Below are 15,617 nucleotides of genomic sequence, written 5' to 3'. Positions count from 1 at the left end.
ATACATAGAACTAGGAGAAATTAACATCTTTTGTCACTTTTCCTAATTAGCATCCTCCTCTCCATGATGCCATCTAAACCACATGAAACATTCTGATTCAACCTCCTGAGCCAGGATGCAGTGTGTGTCGGCACCACCCCCACCCCCACCCCCACCCCCGCCCTCATCCCCTCCCAGACCTTAATGTTTTCACATGCACGTCCGCGTTGGTGGTCCAGCAGAGATGAGACTCTTCACGGACGTGATCATTTAGTTTGTGGGAGAGGAATGAAAGTTCTGCATTTATAAGCCCTGCTCTTTTGCCAGGTCCTGACTGAGGGAGAGTACTACAAACCTCCCACAGCACCAAGCTGCAAAATTACCAAGAGGGAGGCACCGAGAACCAGCATTAAACAGGCAGTGGGTGTTAGATGGCATAATCATTTGTCTAGTGCTTACTAAAATAAAATATTAAAAAAACATTTTTAGGTTCTACTAATGTTTGTTCTGGCTTATAGGATTTAGCTTTGCTACAGTGTGAGCCACTAAACCATCTTCAGCCTTTGCTGATTTATTAATGCATCTAATAATATACCAAAAAAAGGACTGGGGGCTTTGCTTTGTCCACACTCAGACTGGGAGTGAAGGGTGATCTTCAAGCCCACCTCAGAGCACTGATAATCTGTTCACTGGTGGATGACAGGAGGCAAAGCTAAGCTAACTTTGTCCTAGGGGTTTGGAGGGCACGGAATAGCCCCCGGTGAGGTGCTCTCTAGCTGCCAAATGGGCTGCACTTAATGAGAAGGAAGCCCAGGGAGAAAAGCGCTCTGTGGAAGGACCCCCTCGAGGGGGCTAGTTCATGGGGTCATGGTGTCACCTCACCATCAGATGATCCCCGGGAGGCAGAGAACACACACCACTGAGAGAATGCTTAATGGCTCGGGAGCATAGGGAGAGAGAGCAATGGAAAAGAGGGAAGGAAACTGACCCCGTGCGTGAGAGGAAGCAAGTGAAATGGGCTGTTACTACAGAATGCACTACCCATTGCCCACCCTGTTGGCCTGCGGCACACTCGGCACAGGGGTTCTGATGATGGGTGCCTCCAAAGTAGGTCAAGGGAACAGAGTCAGCCTTGAACCATGGAAATCTATGGAGATTTGTGTGACTTCAGAGATATCTGTGTTAAAAGGCAGCTGTTTCCAAACCTTTCCCCACCTCACTGAGGCTTTCTGTGACACCATCACCACCCCCCTTTCAATGTCCTGACACTTTCCACCCCAAAGCCTGGAGGATTTCCATTATAATGGAAACACAATATTTGGAGAGTTGACAGGCATGCACTGGGTGTTTCACAAATGCTGGTTACTGGCTGCCACGAAGATATGGGTATATTAGAATAGAGAAAACAGAGCGGAATGGTGGCAGGAACCAGGAGAGAGAGGAAGGGAGGGATTCTCACAAAGCTGCCTAACTAATTTCCACATCTATTCCTTTTCCTATCCTGTATCCAATCTGAGTTGAAACACCTCAATTCTTCTAGTAGTCAGTATGGTTTGGTTCACTACCAGGCACTTTAAATCATGAAGTCTGCAAAAATAAGCTAACCCTCTGGCATCAGCTCCTCCCGGCCCTCCCAGTTGGGTCATACCTGGCAGGGAAATTCACATTTCTCCCCACGCCATCCAGGTGCACAGGTGCAGGTCCCATCCAGGGTGTTGCAGGCTCCGCCGTTGAGGCACTGGCATGTTAAGTTACAGCCAAAGCCCCATGTGCCACTGGGACAGCTGATGGAGCAGTCCACCCCGTGCCAGCCTGCCACGACAAGAGTGCCAGGGCACGTGAGCAAACAAAGGCAGCAGGGAGCTCTGCCCAGCCTTTCCAAGCCACTCTTCACCTGAGAAACATCTCAGAGGTGCACAGAAGTGCCCCTGCCACAGCTCAGGGAGCATTGGCTCTGCCATGTAAAGCCTCTACCAGAAATGAACTAAAGCACCTGCACAGCTGTCAAGGATGCCAACACTGAGAGGCACTACCGGGCTACTGGGGGAAGAGAGATGAAGTGAAGATGCACAACGTACATCACTATCTAGTGCGCAGTGATGCATTGTGGGGTGCTGAGTTTTGTTCAGGTCAGCAAATGAAATATTTATATGGGAGGGAGAAGGAAAGTTTGCGTTTGAAAGAACAACCCCATCTTTAAAGCAGGAGCCCATGAACCATGAACAGTGAGTATCCAGGATGCCGGCTGCTGCAGCAACTGTGAATAAACACGATCCGGCCCCCACGTACAATCAGGTGCTTGGCTGCATTCTTGTCAGGACTCCAGGCCAATCAATTTAGGGGAATGGACACATGTCTGCTTGCTTACGCTTCACCAAAGCACAGAGACTCACAGACTTTTGGAGCTGGGAGCGACTTCAGAGATAATCTCATGTGAGCCTCTCCCTTTGACTCACGAAAGCAGGAGAGCTCTCCCTGGCTAAGGGTCTTGCTGAGTCCAGGCACTGTATTTCTGCACAGCTGGAGCTAGAATCCTAGTTAATGTTTCTTTCCTGTGCTTTTAGGAGTTAACAGGACTAGGATCAGGTAACAGACTCATTCACCCACTCACCTGCTTTGCAAGTACAAGACCCATCCACAGGAGAGCAGACAGCATCGTTTCTACAGCCGCAGAGAGAGGAACAATTTATCCCATAGGTTCCCAGAGGGCATGGGGTAGAGCAGTCAATTCCCTAGATGGGCGCAAATAGGAAAATGCATGCAATTTTACCACGTGAAATAAGGCCAACACAAATGAACAAAAATATATCTTGTCCATTCTAATTACAGTCCCTCTCTAATTTTAACACATTGTATTTTTAAGAGTTGTTATAACATCACCACTATACTAATTGTACAGATTCAAGGGCAATGCTAGCTGGCCTATATTTAGAATACAGTATTGAATAGGACCCCAAAAAAGCCTGCTGCCTTCATTAGTTTTCCTTGGTAGCAAATAAATTCAAAACCCTCTGTCCTTGCTCAGACAAGTAGATATAGAACAACAAACTGTAGCTGTACAATTACTGTCAATAAACATAAATATGAACTATACATTAAATTGCAATGCTTCCTAGACTGCCTTGTATAACATGTAATACGATTAGTGGGTGAGGCAAAGGAATAGAACACACTCAGCCAGCAGCATGATTCAATTTATTATCTGACAGGGAGCGTTAAACATAGAAGTTGGTTACCAAAGGTGACTGGAGGTCACCCTCCTTTAAAAACAGAAGACTCTTAAGGATAATTCAAGGGCTCAACCAAAGAATTGTGACACAGGTTAGAAAATCCTGTAAAGATCTCAGCTCTGAGACTTTATGACTCACTCATTCTATATTATGTGCTCTGGAGTAATCATCAATATTCTTCACAGTTTAATGTTCTCTTAAAAAGGGGAGAAAATAACTCAAGAACAACCCATTTTCCTTCAAAACAAAAATTTCTAATCTGTTGCTAAGAAATCCTGGAAACTAGGCAAAATTCTTCTCTGTTAGCTTATAGGCATATTTGAAAGGTCTAGATTCTCAGAGGGACTGAAAAACTTATATACTACTAATCCTTGGATATTAATATATAATAAATGCTAACGATGTAGTATGCACCTTCAAATTGCATGGAATTAAAACAAAAACGGTTGACAATAATACATATCCTACTTGGAAAATTTCTTTGCTACCTATAAAACATGATAAAATAATTACAAAAGGAATAATTAAAATACATCTTACTTCATGACATATATTAATTAAATAATTAAATATTAATGCCACTTTATAGTTTCACCGGCTTGCCCAGTCATCATTCTCAGGTAAGTATTTATATCTCTTATTATTACTTTTCTCTTCATTTTCTTTCTTGTTAATGATGCGATTGATTTTTAGCACATTCATTGGACTTCAGAAAAGGTCATATAAATCATGGTATCAATATGCTCCAAGCTGCACCCCTTATCTCCTTCCTCCACAACCCAAGCCACTTACTTTGAATCCTGGGGCACAGGTGCACTTTCCTGTCACACTGTCACAGTCAGCCCCGTTTTGGCAGCTGCATATCTGTTGGCAAGCTTCCCCGTAGAATCCAGGAGAACATGTCTCATTACAGTAGAGTCCTGACCAGCCTGGCTTGCAGGCACACTCTCCAGACATGGGGTGACAGCTGAGAGATGTGGATGAAAGGAGCAAGTCACTCTCGGGTAAACATGACACCCAAGGCCCGTGCAAATGTTGCTTTAGCCATGATCATTAAATGTGTGGGTAATTCCATGCACGATAATTTAAACTTCATTCCCAGTCTTGGTATGATTTAATTAATCGGCTGAAACCTGACTGGTACCACAAATGTTGCATGAAATCAGCATCATGTTCTAGCAGGATGACTCTAAACAACTGTGTCCTTTTGTCTGAAACTCAGTTTAATTTTTGTAAAGTGAAAGCACTAATTTGATAAGATGTCAACTAGAGGAGACTATCTAAAGAACTCCATCCAATGAACACTACCAAGTCAGTTCACCAGAGTGATGTCCAAGGAACTCCAGGAGCAGCGACCTTTTCAGGCTATTTCTTCTCTCAGCTCCCCATACCTGGTGGCGGAGCAGCTGTCTCTACCTGAAACAGCAGTCGCATTGATGGGCCGGGCGGCCAGCTGTCACTCCATAGCAAATGGACACATCAGCTGCGCTAAGAGGCACGGGTTAGTGAGGCTCACACAACAGGGTGCTCTGTAACGCTCAAAACACATGTGCTTCTCGCCAAAGGAAAATCTGAACAATCAAACTAGCTCTGCTCACAACTGAAAGACTGTTGAAGATGGTCTTTCTCCCCTGATGGAGATAAAACCCTCCCCTTAACTCAGGCCAACAACAAAACCCACTGTTTCATCCAGACATTTGCTAAATGACCTCTCACCGGAGGACTGTTCATAGATTTTCTGCAAAGAACCATGACCTGGAAGGGATGAAAACTGAGGCTGTACATTCCAGCTCTCCCACTACCTGGTCAACATTAGTGAAAACACATAACCTCCCTGTGCCTGACATCCTAATCTGCCAAGTGAGGGTCTCAGCTACACCCCATAATCTCATTTCCTATCTCTTTTTCTTAAAGAAAAGGCCTGTGGGTTACATAGTTTGTTACTCATTTTTAGAAATTTATTTAAATATACTTTTAGGCCCCTATTGCGACTAAGTGCCCAGAAGCAAAGGCCTAGGCATCCGTCACAAGCATTACTCAGGAAACATGACAGGAAGAAATATTCAAGCACAACTCTATATTTAAGATGGTTTCTTGGGTATATAAGGTTTGGACTCATAAGACAAGAGTTTGAATCTCAAATCAACTTAGATCTACTCAAATCTACTTATCTGCTATTTATCCTTGGGCAAAATACCTGGCATCTCCATGACTTGTCAAATTTAACCATCAAACACGGAGCTCTGGTTCTTCCCTTTCTTCATTCCTCATTCAGTGTTTCCTTTCAACTGCTTTCCACTGAAGTAATGGCACCACCAGCCACTTAGTGGTTTAAGTTAAAAACCTCACAGTTATCCTTGATAACTCCTTCTCCCTCAACTCCCATATTAACTTCATCACTAGGACCTAACCATTCTAACTCCAAAATATGTCTTGAATCTATCCACATCGCTCCATCTTCGGTGTCACCATCCCACTCCAAGGCAAGGTCATCTTTCTCCTACACTCCTGAATAGCCTTCCAACTTTCTTCCCTGCATTCACTCATGCCTCATCACCTAAAAAGTAGATCAGACGGTATCATCTTCCTTAAAATTCTTCAAAGACTCTCTTTGAAGCCTACACTCAGAATAAAATCCATACTGTTTAATACAGCTAGAGTGAAGATTATTTATTGTCTAAACCAGGACATTTTTAAGAGTGAAGAGGGAGTTACTAATAATTACATTAGGGCAATAGGCCTAAACCAAACAGTTCCTGTGACACCAGATATATCATGACCCTAAATATAGCCCACAGGCCTTCAGCATTTGGCTACTGCCTTCTTTCCGACCTCTTCTTTCATCGTTATTCTCTCTTTATTACTATGTTCAACTGCAATAGATTTCTTTTAGTTTGTAAGAGCATTGAGGTTTTTCAACTTAAGGGCTTCACATGGGCTATTCCATATGCCAGGAATGCTGTCTCCCCACTCCTGGCCTAGCTCTCTCCATCTTCTCCTTCCAGTCTCAGCTTAAATCTCTCTTACTTAGAGAGGCCTTCCCTGACCACTCATGCTTCAGTTAGGTCTCTCCTATTATTCTCTTTCATTGCACCCTGCTCATCTCACTTATCACAATCTGTAATCTTATGTTTATTTTTATAATCCTTCCCCTGTCTTCTTTCCCCTCTAGACTTCCAGCTCCACGAGGACAAGAATTCAGGGTGTTTTGTCACCTGGCCGTGGGCACAGTAGCCCACAGTAAGCACTGATCGAGCGAACAAGTGAAACTGTCAACAGTTGATGTGTGGCGGGGTCTGACTCCAGGGATCGTGCTTTCCCACAGAAATCTGCTTCCCCTGATCTCTCGAAGTCATCCGGCAATGTTAAATTATAATCTGTATGTCTGCATACAAAGGCCAGATTTCCCCTAAAATTAGTTTTTTAAATGTCAAATTTATGACTTAAAAGGAATCATCATTAATTGCAGGAGACAGTCACTTAAGTGACATTTATGATGATATTGTAAGCAGGTGCACAGACTAGCACTGAATGTATGCTGACACCATGCTAAGCAATCCATGTGCATGATTTCATTTAATGCTCACAGTGTTAGGTATGATTCCATTTTATAAATGAGGGAAGAGAGACCTGGAAAGAGGAATTTATTCAAAGTCTTGCACAGGTAGTGGCAGAATCAAACTTGAACCCAGATTTCTTTCTTTGTTTTCACACCAAAGGAAAAGGAAGTTTGATAGCAGCCTGCTAGGAGGTCTATATATGAAAAAGAATTGCTAAAATTTAAATTTTAAAACTGCAAGGATAAAAGGGGTAGCAGGACCAATAAAAGCTTGTATTGTGCGAGAAGCATGGACAAATTTAAGTTTATTTTAGAAAGGCCCTACATATGACAAAAAGAAAAGAAATATTCCAAGTGATGGATTGGTTAAAGTAGTTCACCTTAAGATACTATTTTAAAAAAGGACATCTTTTGATAGAAACTATTATTCTACATTAAAAGGTAGAAAATAATATTCATGGTATAGATATAAATGTTAAGCAGAATAGACAATTCGGGGACAGAGAATTGAACTAAGCTAGAGGCAGGCAGAGAAATTGATATTCAATGCCCCCCACTGAGTATTAGTGCAGCACACTGGTTCTCAAATTGATTGACACCAAAATTAGTATTCTGCAATTTGTAATTATATGTAGGAAGCCAGAGCACTTTGGAGGCATTTGATGGGTTCTCATGCAGGCAGCTTAATTGGTAATGAGATTTACGTGTTGTTGTTAGAGCAGCAGAGTGGAGGTTGAAGGGTAATATCCTCCTACCTGATTTCTTTCTAAAGAACAGATTGCTTTGTGTAATATGAAGATCGGATTAAACACAGATAGGAATATCTACCGTTTTTTACACATATATAACTAGATAAAAATATTCTAGTAAAGTTTTTCAGTTTAAGAGTTAAATTATTACAGGTATCCCATATAATATTGGCTAAAATAGAATGAATCATTGAACTTCCTTTTATTCATTTCCTTAGATATTATTCATGCTCAAGTATATGACAATTAGGTGGCATTTACAAATAGGCACACCCTGATTGCCCACAGCTATTAAATGTCCTTATTAACAAGAGCTAATATACATATCCCACGTGGAATCTCAGTGGATCTTGAATTTCGTTTTCCTGTTCAAAATCATTTCCACTATAAAAGTTAGTTTTAAGAAGTCCAGTTCACAGAGAGTGTCCTTAGGCTCTATAACAGTGCTGTAATTTAAAATACTAATATCACTTATAAATATATTTAAATTCATTTCAACCTTATGATAGTTTGCAAAATAAAAATGGCTACAAACGCTTTGTAACTCCTCCCACTAAGAGGTGGAGTGTAACAAATCTGGACTTGGTTGTGTTACCTGCTTTGTCTAAAAGGACGTTAGCAAACATGACAATAACCAAAGGTTTGAAAAGTGTTTCCATGTTGGGGCTTGCCCTCTCTCTTGCTGCTGTTGGAAGCCAGTCACCACTTACAGAAGCCCAGGCTAACCTGCTAGATGCTGGGGACATATGGCTCAGTCACTCTCATCACCTAGCTAAATGCTAGACTTGTGAGTGAGGAATTCCAGGAATTCCAGCCTCTAGTTGATTTTCCAGCTGAACATAGGCAGACCAGCAGAACAACCACCAAGCTGAGCCCAGCCCAAAGAATCAAGCAAAAAATCATCAGTTAACAAATAATTGTTGTTTTAGACCACTAAGTTTAGGGTAGCGTTTTTTTTTTATGCAGCAAAACTAACTGATACAAACCCTTACTCAAATATACGGCTTCAATATATGTCAATACAGACATATCCACAGAACTAAAAATTTACTTAAAGACACTGTAAACTGATAGTGTGCATTAGTTATTTCATTAATTATGACAAAGACTTTTAGGATAAATGTACATCATGTATTATGCAATAGTAAGCTACACTCTTGCCTGATTAAATGGTAAGTTAGACTTTCAATTAATACAAAGATTCTATGCCTTTTGGTTCAAAGGGAACCTTGTGTTTCTAGGAATTTTACATAGAAGTTCAAGATATAAGAATAGATGGGTGGCTTCAACTGTGAATTCAAAAAGGCAGAGTCATATAATCAACATTCAACTGGTCTTAACAGAAATCTGTACAAGCTGATTTTTAAAAATAGCTGTCATTATCTAGAGAAGCCACTTCATAGGCTAATTGTTTTTTAATCTTCTGATTATTTGTTATACATTATTAGACAGATTTTAGTGTTCTTTTGATCTATGTGACTATCAAATAAGTTCATGTACTTGTTTGTTAAAGCATACATACTTAGGTACACATGACCTATGTCAAAATTATATGGTACTGACGTCAACCTAAAAACTGTCCACTTGCACCTTGCAGCTACTAATATGGTAACTAATTCCAACAAAATCAACATTTCCTCTGCTTCTCCAATCCTTCTCATAGCGGAGATCCTTCGTATAGGTTTATTAATCTATTTGATTTCAGGCTGCATCTGTATACAACGAAACAGCACACTGGCATTAAAAAGTCCTTAGCCATTACTAATGACTTGAGCCAAACTAATGAGCCACACTTATGACTTGTCCCTAATCCTGCCAGCTCCTTCAACACTAAAGAGTTGAAAAACAAAAACAAAATCCTGCAGAGATTATTCATTTTTACTCCCCAAACTGTCATGTAAAGAGTGGCAATATTTTCCAATGAAGAAAACCAGAAGTTGACTAAAGTAGCTTACTAAGTTGCTTGAGGCACATTAAGAATGCACTTCTTGGGCTTCCCTGGTGGCGCAGTGGTTGGGAGTCCGCCTGCCGATGCAGGGGACATGGGTTCTTGCCCTGGTCCGGGAGGATCCCACATGCCGCAGAGCGGCTGGGCCCGTGAGCCATGACCGCTGGGCCGGCGCATGCGGAGCCTGTGTTCCGCAACGGGAGAGGCCACAGTAGTGAGAGGCCCATGTACCACAAAAAAAAAAAAAAAAAAAAAGAATGCACTTCTTTGATATGTCCCACTAAAATGTATTTCAGCACACACACACACACACACACACACACACAGTGCAAAGTCCTTTTCTTTTTCTTTTTGGCTCCCAACAATGGTTTAAAGAAGAGACCCACTACAGGCTTCTATTTACTTTTAACTTTTGTGCATTTGAGATTTGACGTGGTCACAAGTTACCTTTCAGAAACATAAATGAAGTAACAGTTGTGCTGAACGCAAATGAAGGTAATTCTGGTGTCATCTGAACTGCTATATAATGCACTGCATTTTTCTCAAACTCAACTTTTCCAGCAGTATGCAAACGAGGCCCAGAATTTTAAGTGATATGTATCTGGTCCTTGGGAGAGGGAGAGGAAGAAACAGTTGGACAGATATTTTCAGGGGCAGACAAGGTACAGAGAAGTGGGTGGGATCTTGGTTTCCTGTTCATAAATTCTTCGAGAAATTTTTGAGCCAAAAGACTCCTGTGAATTCTATGTCCAAGTAATCAATTCTGAACACATATCTCACATGTGACAACCACACGTGACACACTGTCACAAAACTTCCACCACTACACTTCCTGGCTAGGCACATGTCAAGTGAAAGAGGCTGCAGTGAGAATCATTTTGTGATAGTTTTACATACTAAACTGGGCTTAACCTATGTCTCTCATTGTATCTTTGCTTCTAAGGGAATGTCACAAAATCCCTCTCTTAGGGATACATTCTACTAACCTCAGCAAGTTTAATATTTTCTGGTGGCCATTAACAGAGAATAGGGTTTCATATCCATCTACAGCCATCTAACAATTTTAGCACTTCTGACTTGTTCCATTAAGTAGAAAAGACTTCCGTTTACTTAGTGGTTCCTGCCCTGGATGACCCAGAGGCGAGAAGGGTCTCAGGGTGGAAATCTCTCTGCCGATCCCTCCTTCTAAATAGTGGACACTGCGGTGAAAACTTTAATAGGACACATCATTCCAGGGGCAGCTGACCCTCACCTATGAGTGTTGTCCAGGTGGCAGGGACACCACTTGTCACATTTGATGCCATAGAGCCCTTCTGGACACAGGCGCGCCTCACAGCGGTCGCCAGCAAAGCCTGCTTCGCAGAGGCAGGAGCCGCTCACGTGGTAACACTTCCCTCCATTGACACATTGGCAGGTCTCTGCACAGCGAACTCCGTAGGTGCCAACGGGACACTCATCCTGGCACCTGTCATGCAGGAGGCAGGAGCATAAGATAGATTAGTCAGTGCCTTGTGAAAATAAACAGTTGATTCAGATAGGCTTTGTTATGTTGACAATGATATCCTTTTTGGATTTGACATTTATTTGGTAATTGTACCATTACAGATATGAAAAGCATCAAGATAAATTATAGTAGTAACAGTAGTATGAACTGTTTAAAGAAATAGCAAAAACAAAATAAAATTATGAACTTGGGATGAAAAGCAGGTTTTACACCTAGTCCTTGCTAAAGGCATACATAGCACTTTAGAAGATACCAGGAAAGGGAGAAAATGAACTGCCCTAGTGTGAGTCCCAGCCCATCATTAGGGAATTAAAATATATGCTTTCTCTAAAAAAGAATGCAGCAACATGGAAGGACATAGAGATTATCACATTAAGTAAGTCAGACAGAGAAAGACAAACATCATACACCACTTATATGTGGAATCTAAACAAATGACACAAACGAACTCATTTACAAAACAGAAACAGACTTACAGACATAGAAAACAAACTTATGGTTACCAAAGGGGTAGTGGGCAGGGGGAGATAAATTAGGAGTTTGGGATTAACAGGTACACACCACTATATACAAAATAGGTAAACAACAAGGACCTCCTGTATAGCACAGGGAACTATACTCAATATCTTTTAATAACCTAAAATGGAAAAGAATCTGAAAAAGAATATGTATAATCACATTGCTGTACACCTGAAACTAATACAACATTGTAAATTACCTATCTTCAATTAAAATAAGGTATATGCTTTCCCCATTTCAAAGAGAAAACTTTGTAGCAAACTTGAAACGAAATATTAATTCTCTTGGCTTTCACATTGACATTAATTTTTAATTTCAGCCATGTATCTGCTCTTTTCAAAGCTGAATGGCAATCATTGCTCCTCATTTAGAAAGTTATGTAGCTAAATAAACAAAGTCCTCCTTAGATGTGGGCAAGTCTGAGCTACTGAAATGAGGTGTCCTCAACTTCAACCTGGGGAACTCCTGCCAGGAGACGGTAGAGATGCTGGGAGTTCTCAAACACAAAATTTTTATTAAATGGGGTTTTGTCCTCTGTTGGGAAGAAGGGCTACTAAATAGTAAGGAAAAAATTCACTTTATTGTCTTTTTAAAAAATGGCCTAACAGTGCGGTCCCGGCATAAGGATATGCTCTAGGTTAGTTGGATCTGGTGGGAAGCTGAGTTGCTGGAGGGAATTGAGAAGAGAAAATCATCACGGCTCCATGGAACGCAAGACTAGCTATTGGGCCAGCCAAGTTTCTTTCTGACCAGGCAAGGTGACTTGAAGGGACTTTCTGTAGCAGAAGGAGCCCTTTCTGCCAAGGGAGAGGAAGTCGGGGTCTCGCCTACCCAGAGTGCTGCCACAAGCAGGGTACCCTCTGTGAGTCTCAGCAGCCACTTCCCATGTGGCTCTCAAGTCATGCCAGACCCAGAGTCTACAATGTAGGTCAGCACTGCATTTTTTCAAATGGGTACAGGGCAAGATCAAGTGCATGATAATGAATCCAAGCAGACTTCAAAGCAACAGCAAAGAGGCTGAAAAGCAAACATTTTCCACAAGGCTTTGCATAGTTTTAATGATAGGGTGTGAGGACTAACAATACCAAGGCTGGATGGGATTCTATTTAAGGGCAGAGGATAAAGCTTGAGAACCCTTTGATATTTTTCTCCTTAACTCTGGTTCTGGCATGTATTTAGGGAAAAGGGCCTCTTGCAAATTTGGTTTCACAGACTCTAGACGTCTTTAGGCTTGTCAATGGCAAAGTCTTCAAATCAGCCACTCAACAAAGCATTAGAAAAGTTCTGGAGTAATTGAACCAAGTTTATTTAGCAAAAATCAGATGTGTGCTGCAAAGTTACACATGAGTAAACCTATTTTTAGACCAGAGTATTTTTTAAAGGTACTCTATTTTTAACTTGTAAGAAGCTTTACTAAGCCAAGTCACTTAGTTTACTCCTTAAAGATGTAAACTTTGGAGAAAGAAATGCTATAGGACAATCATTGGGCCTCCTCATGGCTCCACTAAAGGCTGGCAAGACAGCTTGGCAACCTGTCTGTCCAGACATCCTTGCAAGGCAGTGCCAGAAAAAAAGAAAAAGTTATGCTCAAGGTAAATAAAATAAAATGTTATGCTTTGGACTCCAGGATTTTAACTCAGGAAAAAGCACAGCTCTAAAAGTGGGGAACAGGATAAAAACGTGAAGCATGGAAAAATGTCTGCCACCAAATGACAGGGGAGCAGTGTGTCTATTCTGTCCTATCTTGGCAGGGACTTCCTTCTCTCTGAGAAAACAAAATCCATAATAGCTGGGCCTGACCCATATTTACCTTTCTAACATATACTTAAACATACTGAGTTTCTGTTTTAAATGGCAAAAAGCCATTTGAATTTTACTTACTGAAGTAGTCAGTAAAGTTTGGTTTACCTTCCCACTTGTTTTTTGTCAATGTTGTACTTGTAAGATAATCCTATTAATAATAGTTATGTCTGCTTCCACCTACCACACCAAAATGGTAGGATATCTTTCTAGAAGTAGGTATTTTCCACCTTAAAAATAAATGCAATCATGAAGTAGCTTACATCCTTCTCATTGGCTGAATTAAAAGTCTTTGTCAAGCAGTCTTATCTCCCTTTTGGACTCCTTTTTCTAAAAGAAGCATCATTTCCCAACAAATTTTATGCCCTTAATGTTGCTTTTGTGGTCCCATGTGGAATAAGAAAAGTAATTTTAGAAGTCATTAAAAGAGGAAATATTTTCTTAGGAGAGATGGCAGAGAGGCAGATAAAAATATAGCAATAAATATTGGCCATAGTAGAAATATGAAAATGTGAAGTTCCTATTTTATTTTTTTAGATTTTGAATAATACCCTGGAATTGGGAAAAATGGACAAGCATTAAGTAGAGCTAACCTAATAAAACATGACACCAATACCCAAACCAGTGAGGGTCACAGGCTTGTTTGAATATCATTTTGATTATCATATTGCATATTGCGTCCTTTTGAGCATGGCCCTCCAAGAGTGACCTGAATAAATGGGCCAAACCATGATTTAGTGTGAAAGAATCACATTCCTCATTAAACTGGGATCAATAGATAGGCTGCCTACCTTTCAAACATCTAGAACTGCTGCTCTGGGGAAATATAAAGAACACTGGGAAAGAGCCAACTTTTCCACAATCCCAGAAGCAGGAAAGAGTTCCTCCATTGAAGGCCAGTTCTGCATCCCCCAATTCCTGTCTCCAATTTTGGACTTCACCTCCTTTGGCCCACATTCTTCTTCACTTTCAGGGTGGTACAGAAGACAGCATGGCAGGCTGGCTTCACCTTAACAGAGTCCATAACTGATCCACGGATCTCTCCACTCAGCTAACGCGTAAGGAGCACCAATTATGCACATGGACTCATGCTAGGCCATCAAAGGCCCCAGTGCGATGATGCCATGACAACCCATCAGCATTAAGAACACTCTTAACCCCTTCAGAAGAATTTTTGTGAGGATCTGAAAGCCATGCTCTCACCACTCATACTTGGCTGTGCCACATGAGATTTCCTCACCACGCTGTCCTCTCAACCGTCCCACAAACCCTACAGCCTATTATGGGGACATCCCATGATGTGCTCTGCCTGCTTACAAGGTGCCCGTTTTGTTTGTTCTGTTTTCTCTCTGGCTGGGAGGGCCGTCCCCACATCCTGGGTACGCTCTGGGCCAGCTGCCTGCGGTGGTACCTGTTTTCCTCTGATCTGACCTCAGTGATCACGTTTCGCTGACTTCTCAAAACAGGGGAAATGGCAAATCCCCAGGCCTTTGGGCTGCTTTCCCCACACCTCCTGCCACAGATCATTCTATAACCACTTATTATTTCCCTTTCACGATGACAAATGTGCTTGTTGTCATTGTGTTGTGTGTGTGTGTGTCTGCATGTGTTAACTCTTGAACCCAGATAGTGAGAGCAGAATTGAAAACAGGAGTCATGTCATCAGTTCATCGGAAAAACAACAGTTATAAAAACAAGTCAAGAAGCAAGTTCCCTCTTCACTTTCCTTCTCTTTCTCTAGCTCTTTGCCAGCTTTGCCTCAAATCTAAAACTCACCTGAAAATTAGCTGTTATCCCCTTTCCCTGTATGTTATGTTCCCTGTATGTTATCCCCTTTCCCTGTATCATGTAAAGATGAGTATAAGCCGGCCTGTATGTTTGTTGATTTTGTGTTTCCCTGAATTTGAGACTTAAATCCCTACAGGGCAAGAAAACCATTATATTTAAATTTTTAGGGTCCAAAAATATTACACAGAACTATTATTTAGGGTTCTGCTTGGTCCCATGCCTCTCCTTTCCTGACTTATCTTTCTATATTAAGATATTAATGCCACATGGATCCAGAACTCATCTAACAACATCATTTTCCAAAATACAATCATAAACCAGGATGTAGGGCACAAAAACTTTCTGAGTAGCCCAATTACATGTTGTAAAAACCATGTGCTAAAGGTGTCAATACTTCATAACATCAAAAAACTAAGGAAAATATGTAGTTATATTAACAAAAGATGAAAAAGTCTTTAATGAAATTAAACAGATACTACTAACAAAAGTTCCTAATAAAAATAGGAATTAAAAAAAAAAAAAAAAACAGGGCTTCCCTGGT

The 15,617-nt window shown here is 41.2% G+C and overlaps 1 protein-coding gene across 1 annotated transcript in view; it reads right to left on the bottom strand.

The window, feature by feature from the left end:
- Positions 1-15,617, bottom strand: part of MEGF10 (multiple EGF like domains 10) — a 120,707-nt gene that overhangs the window by 33,519 nt on the left and 71,571 nt on the right. The window contains exons 8-11 of the mRNA XM_065873223.1: positions 10,718-10,930; positions 4,002-4,176; positions 2,591-2,711; positions 1,628-1,791 (exon numbers count right to left, since the gene is read on the bottom strand). Coding sequence (XP_065729295.1) covers positions 1,628-1,791; positions 2,591-2,711; positions 4,002-4,176; positions 10,718-10,930 — 673 coding nt within the window. The remainder of the gene's footprint in view (positions 1-1,627; positions 1,792-2,590; positions 2,712-4,001; positions 4,177-10,717; positions 10,931-15,617) is intronic.

The sequence above is a fragment of the Phocoena phocoena genome, chromosome 3 (assembly GCF_963924675.1).
Source record: "Phocoena phocoena chromosome 3, mPhoPho1.1, whole genome shotgun sequence".
In the NCBI taxonomy this organism is placed as follows: Eukaryota; Metazoa; Chordata; class Mammalia; order Artiodactyla; family Phocoenidae; genus Phocoena; species Phocoena phocoena.
The sequence above is the reverse complement of the archived record's forward strand: the minus strand, read 5'-3'. Positions and strand labels throughout refer to the sequence as shown.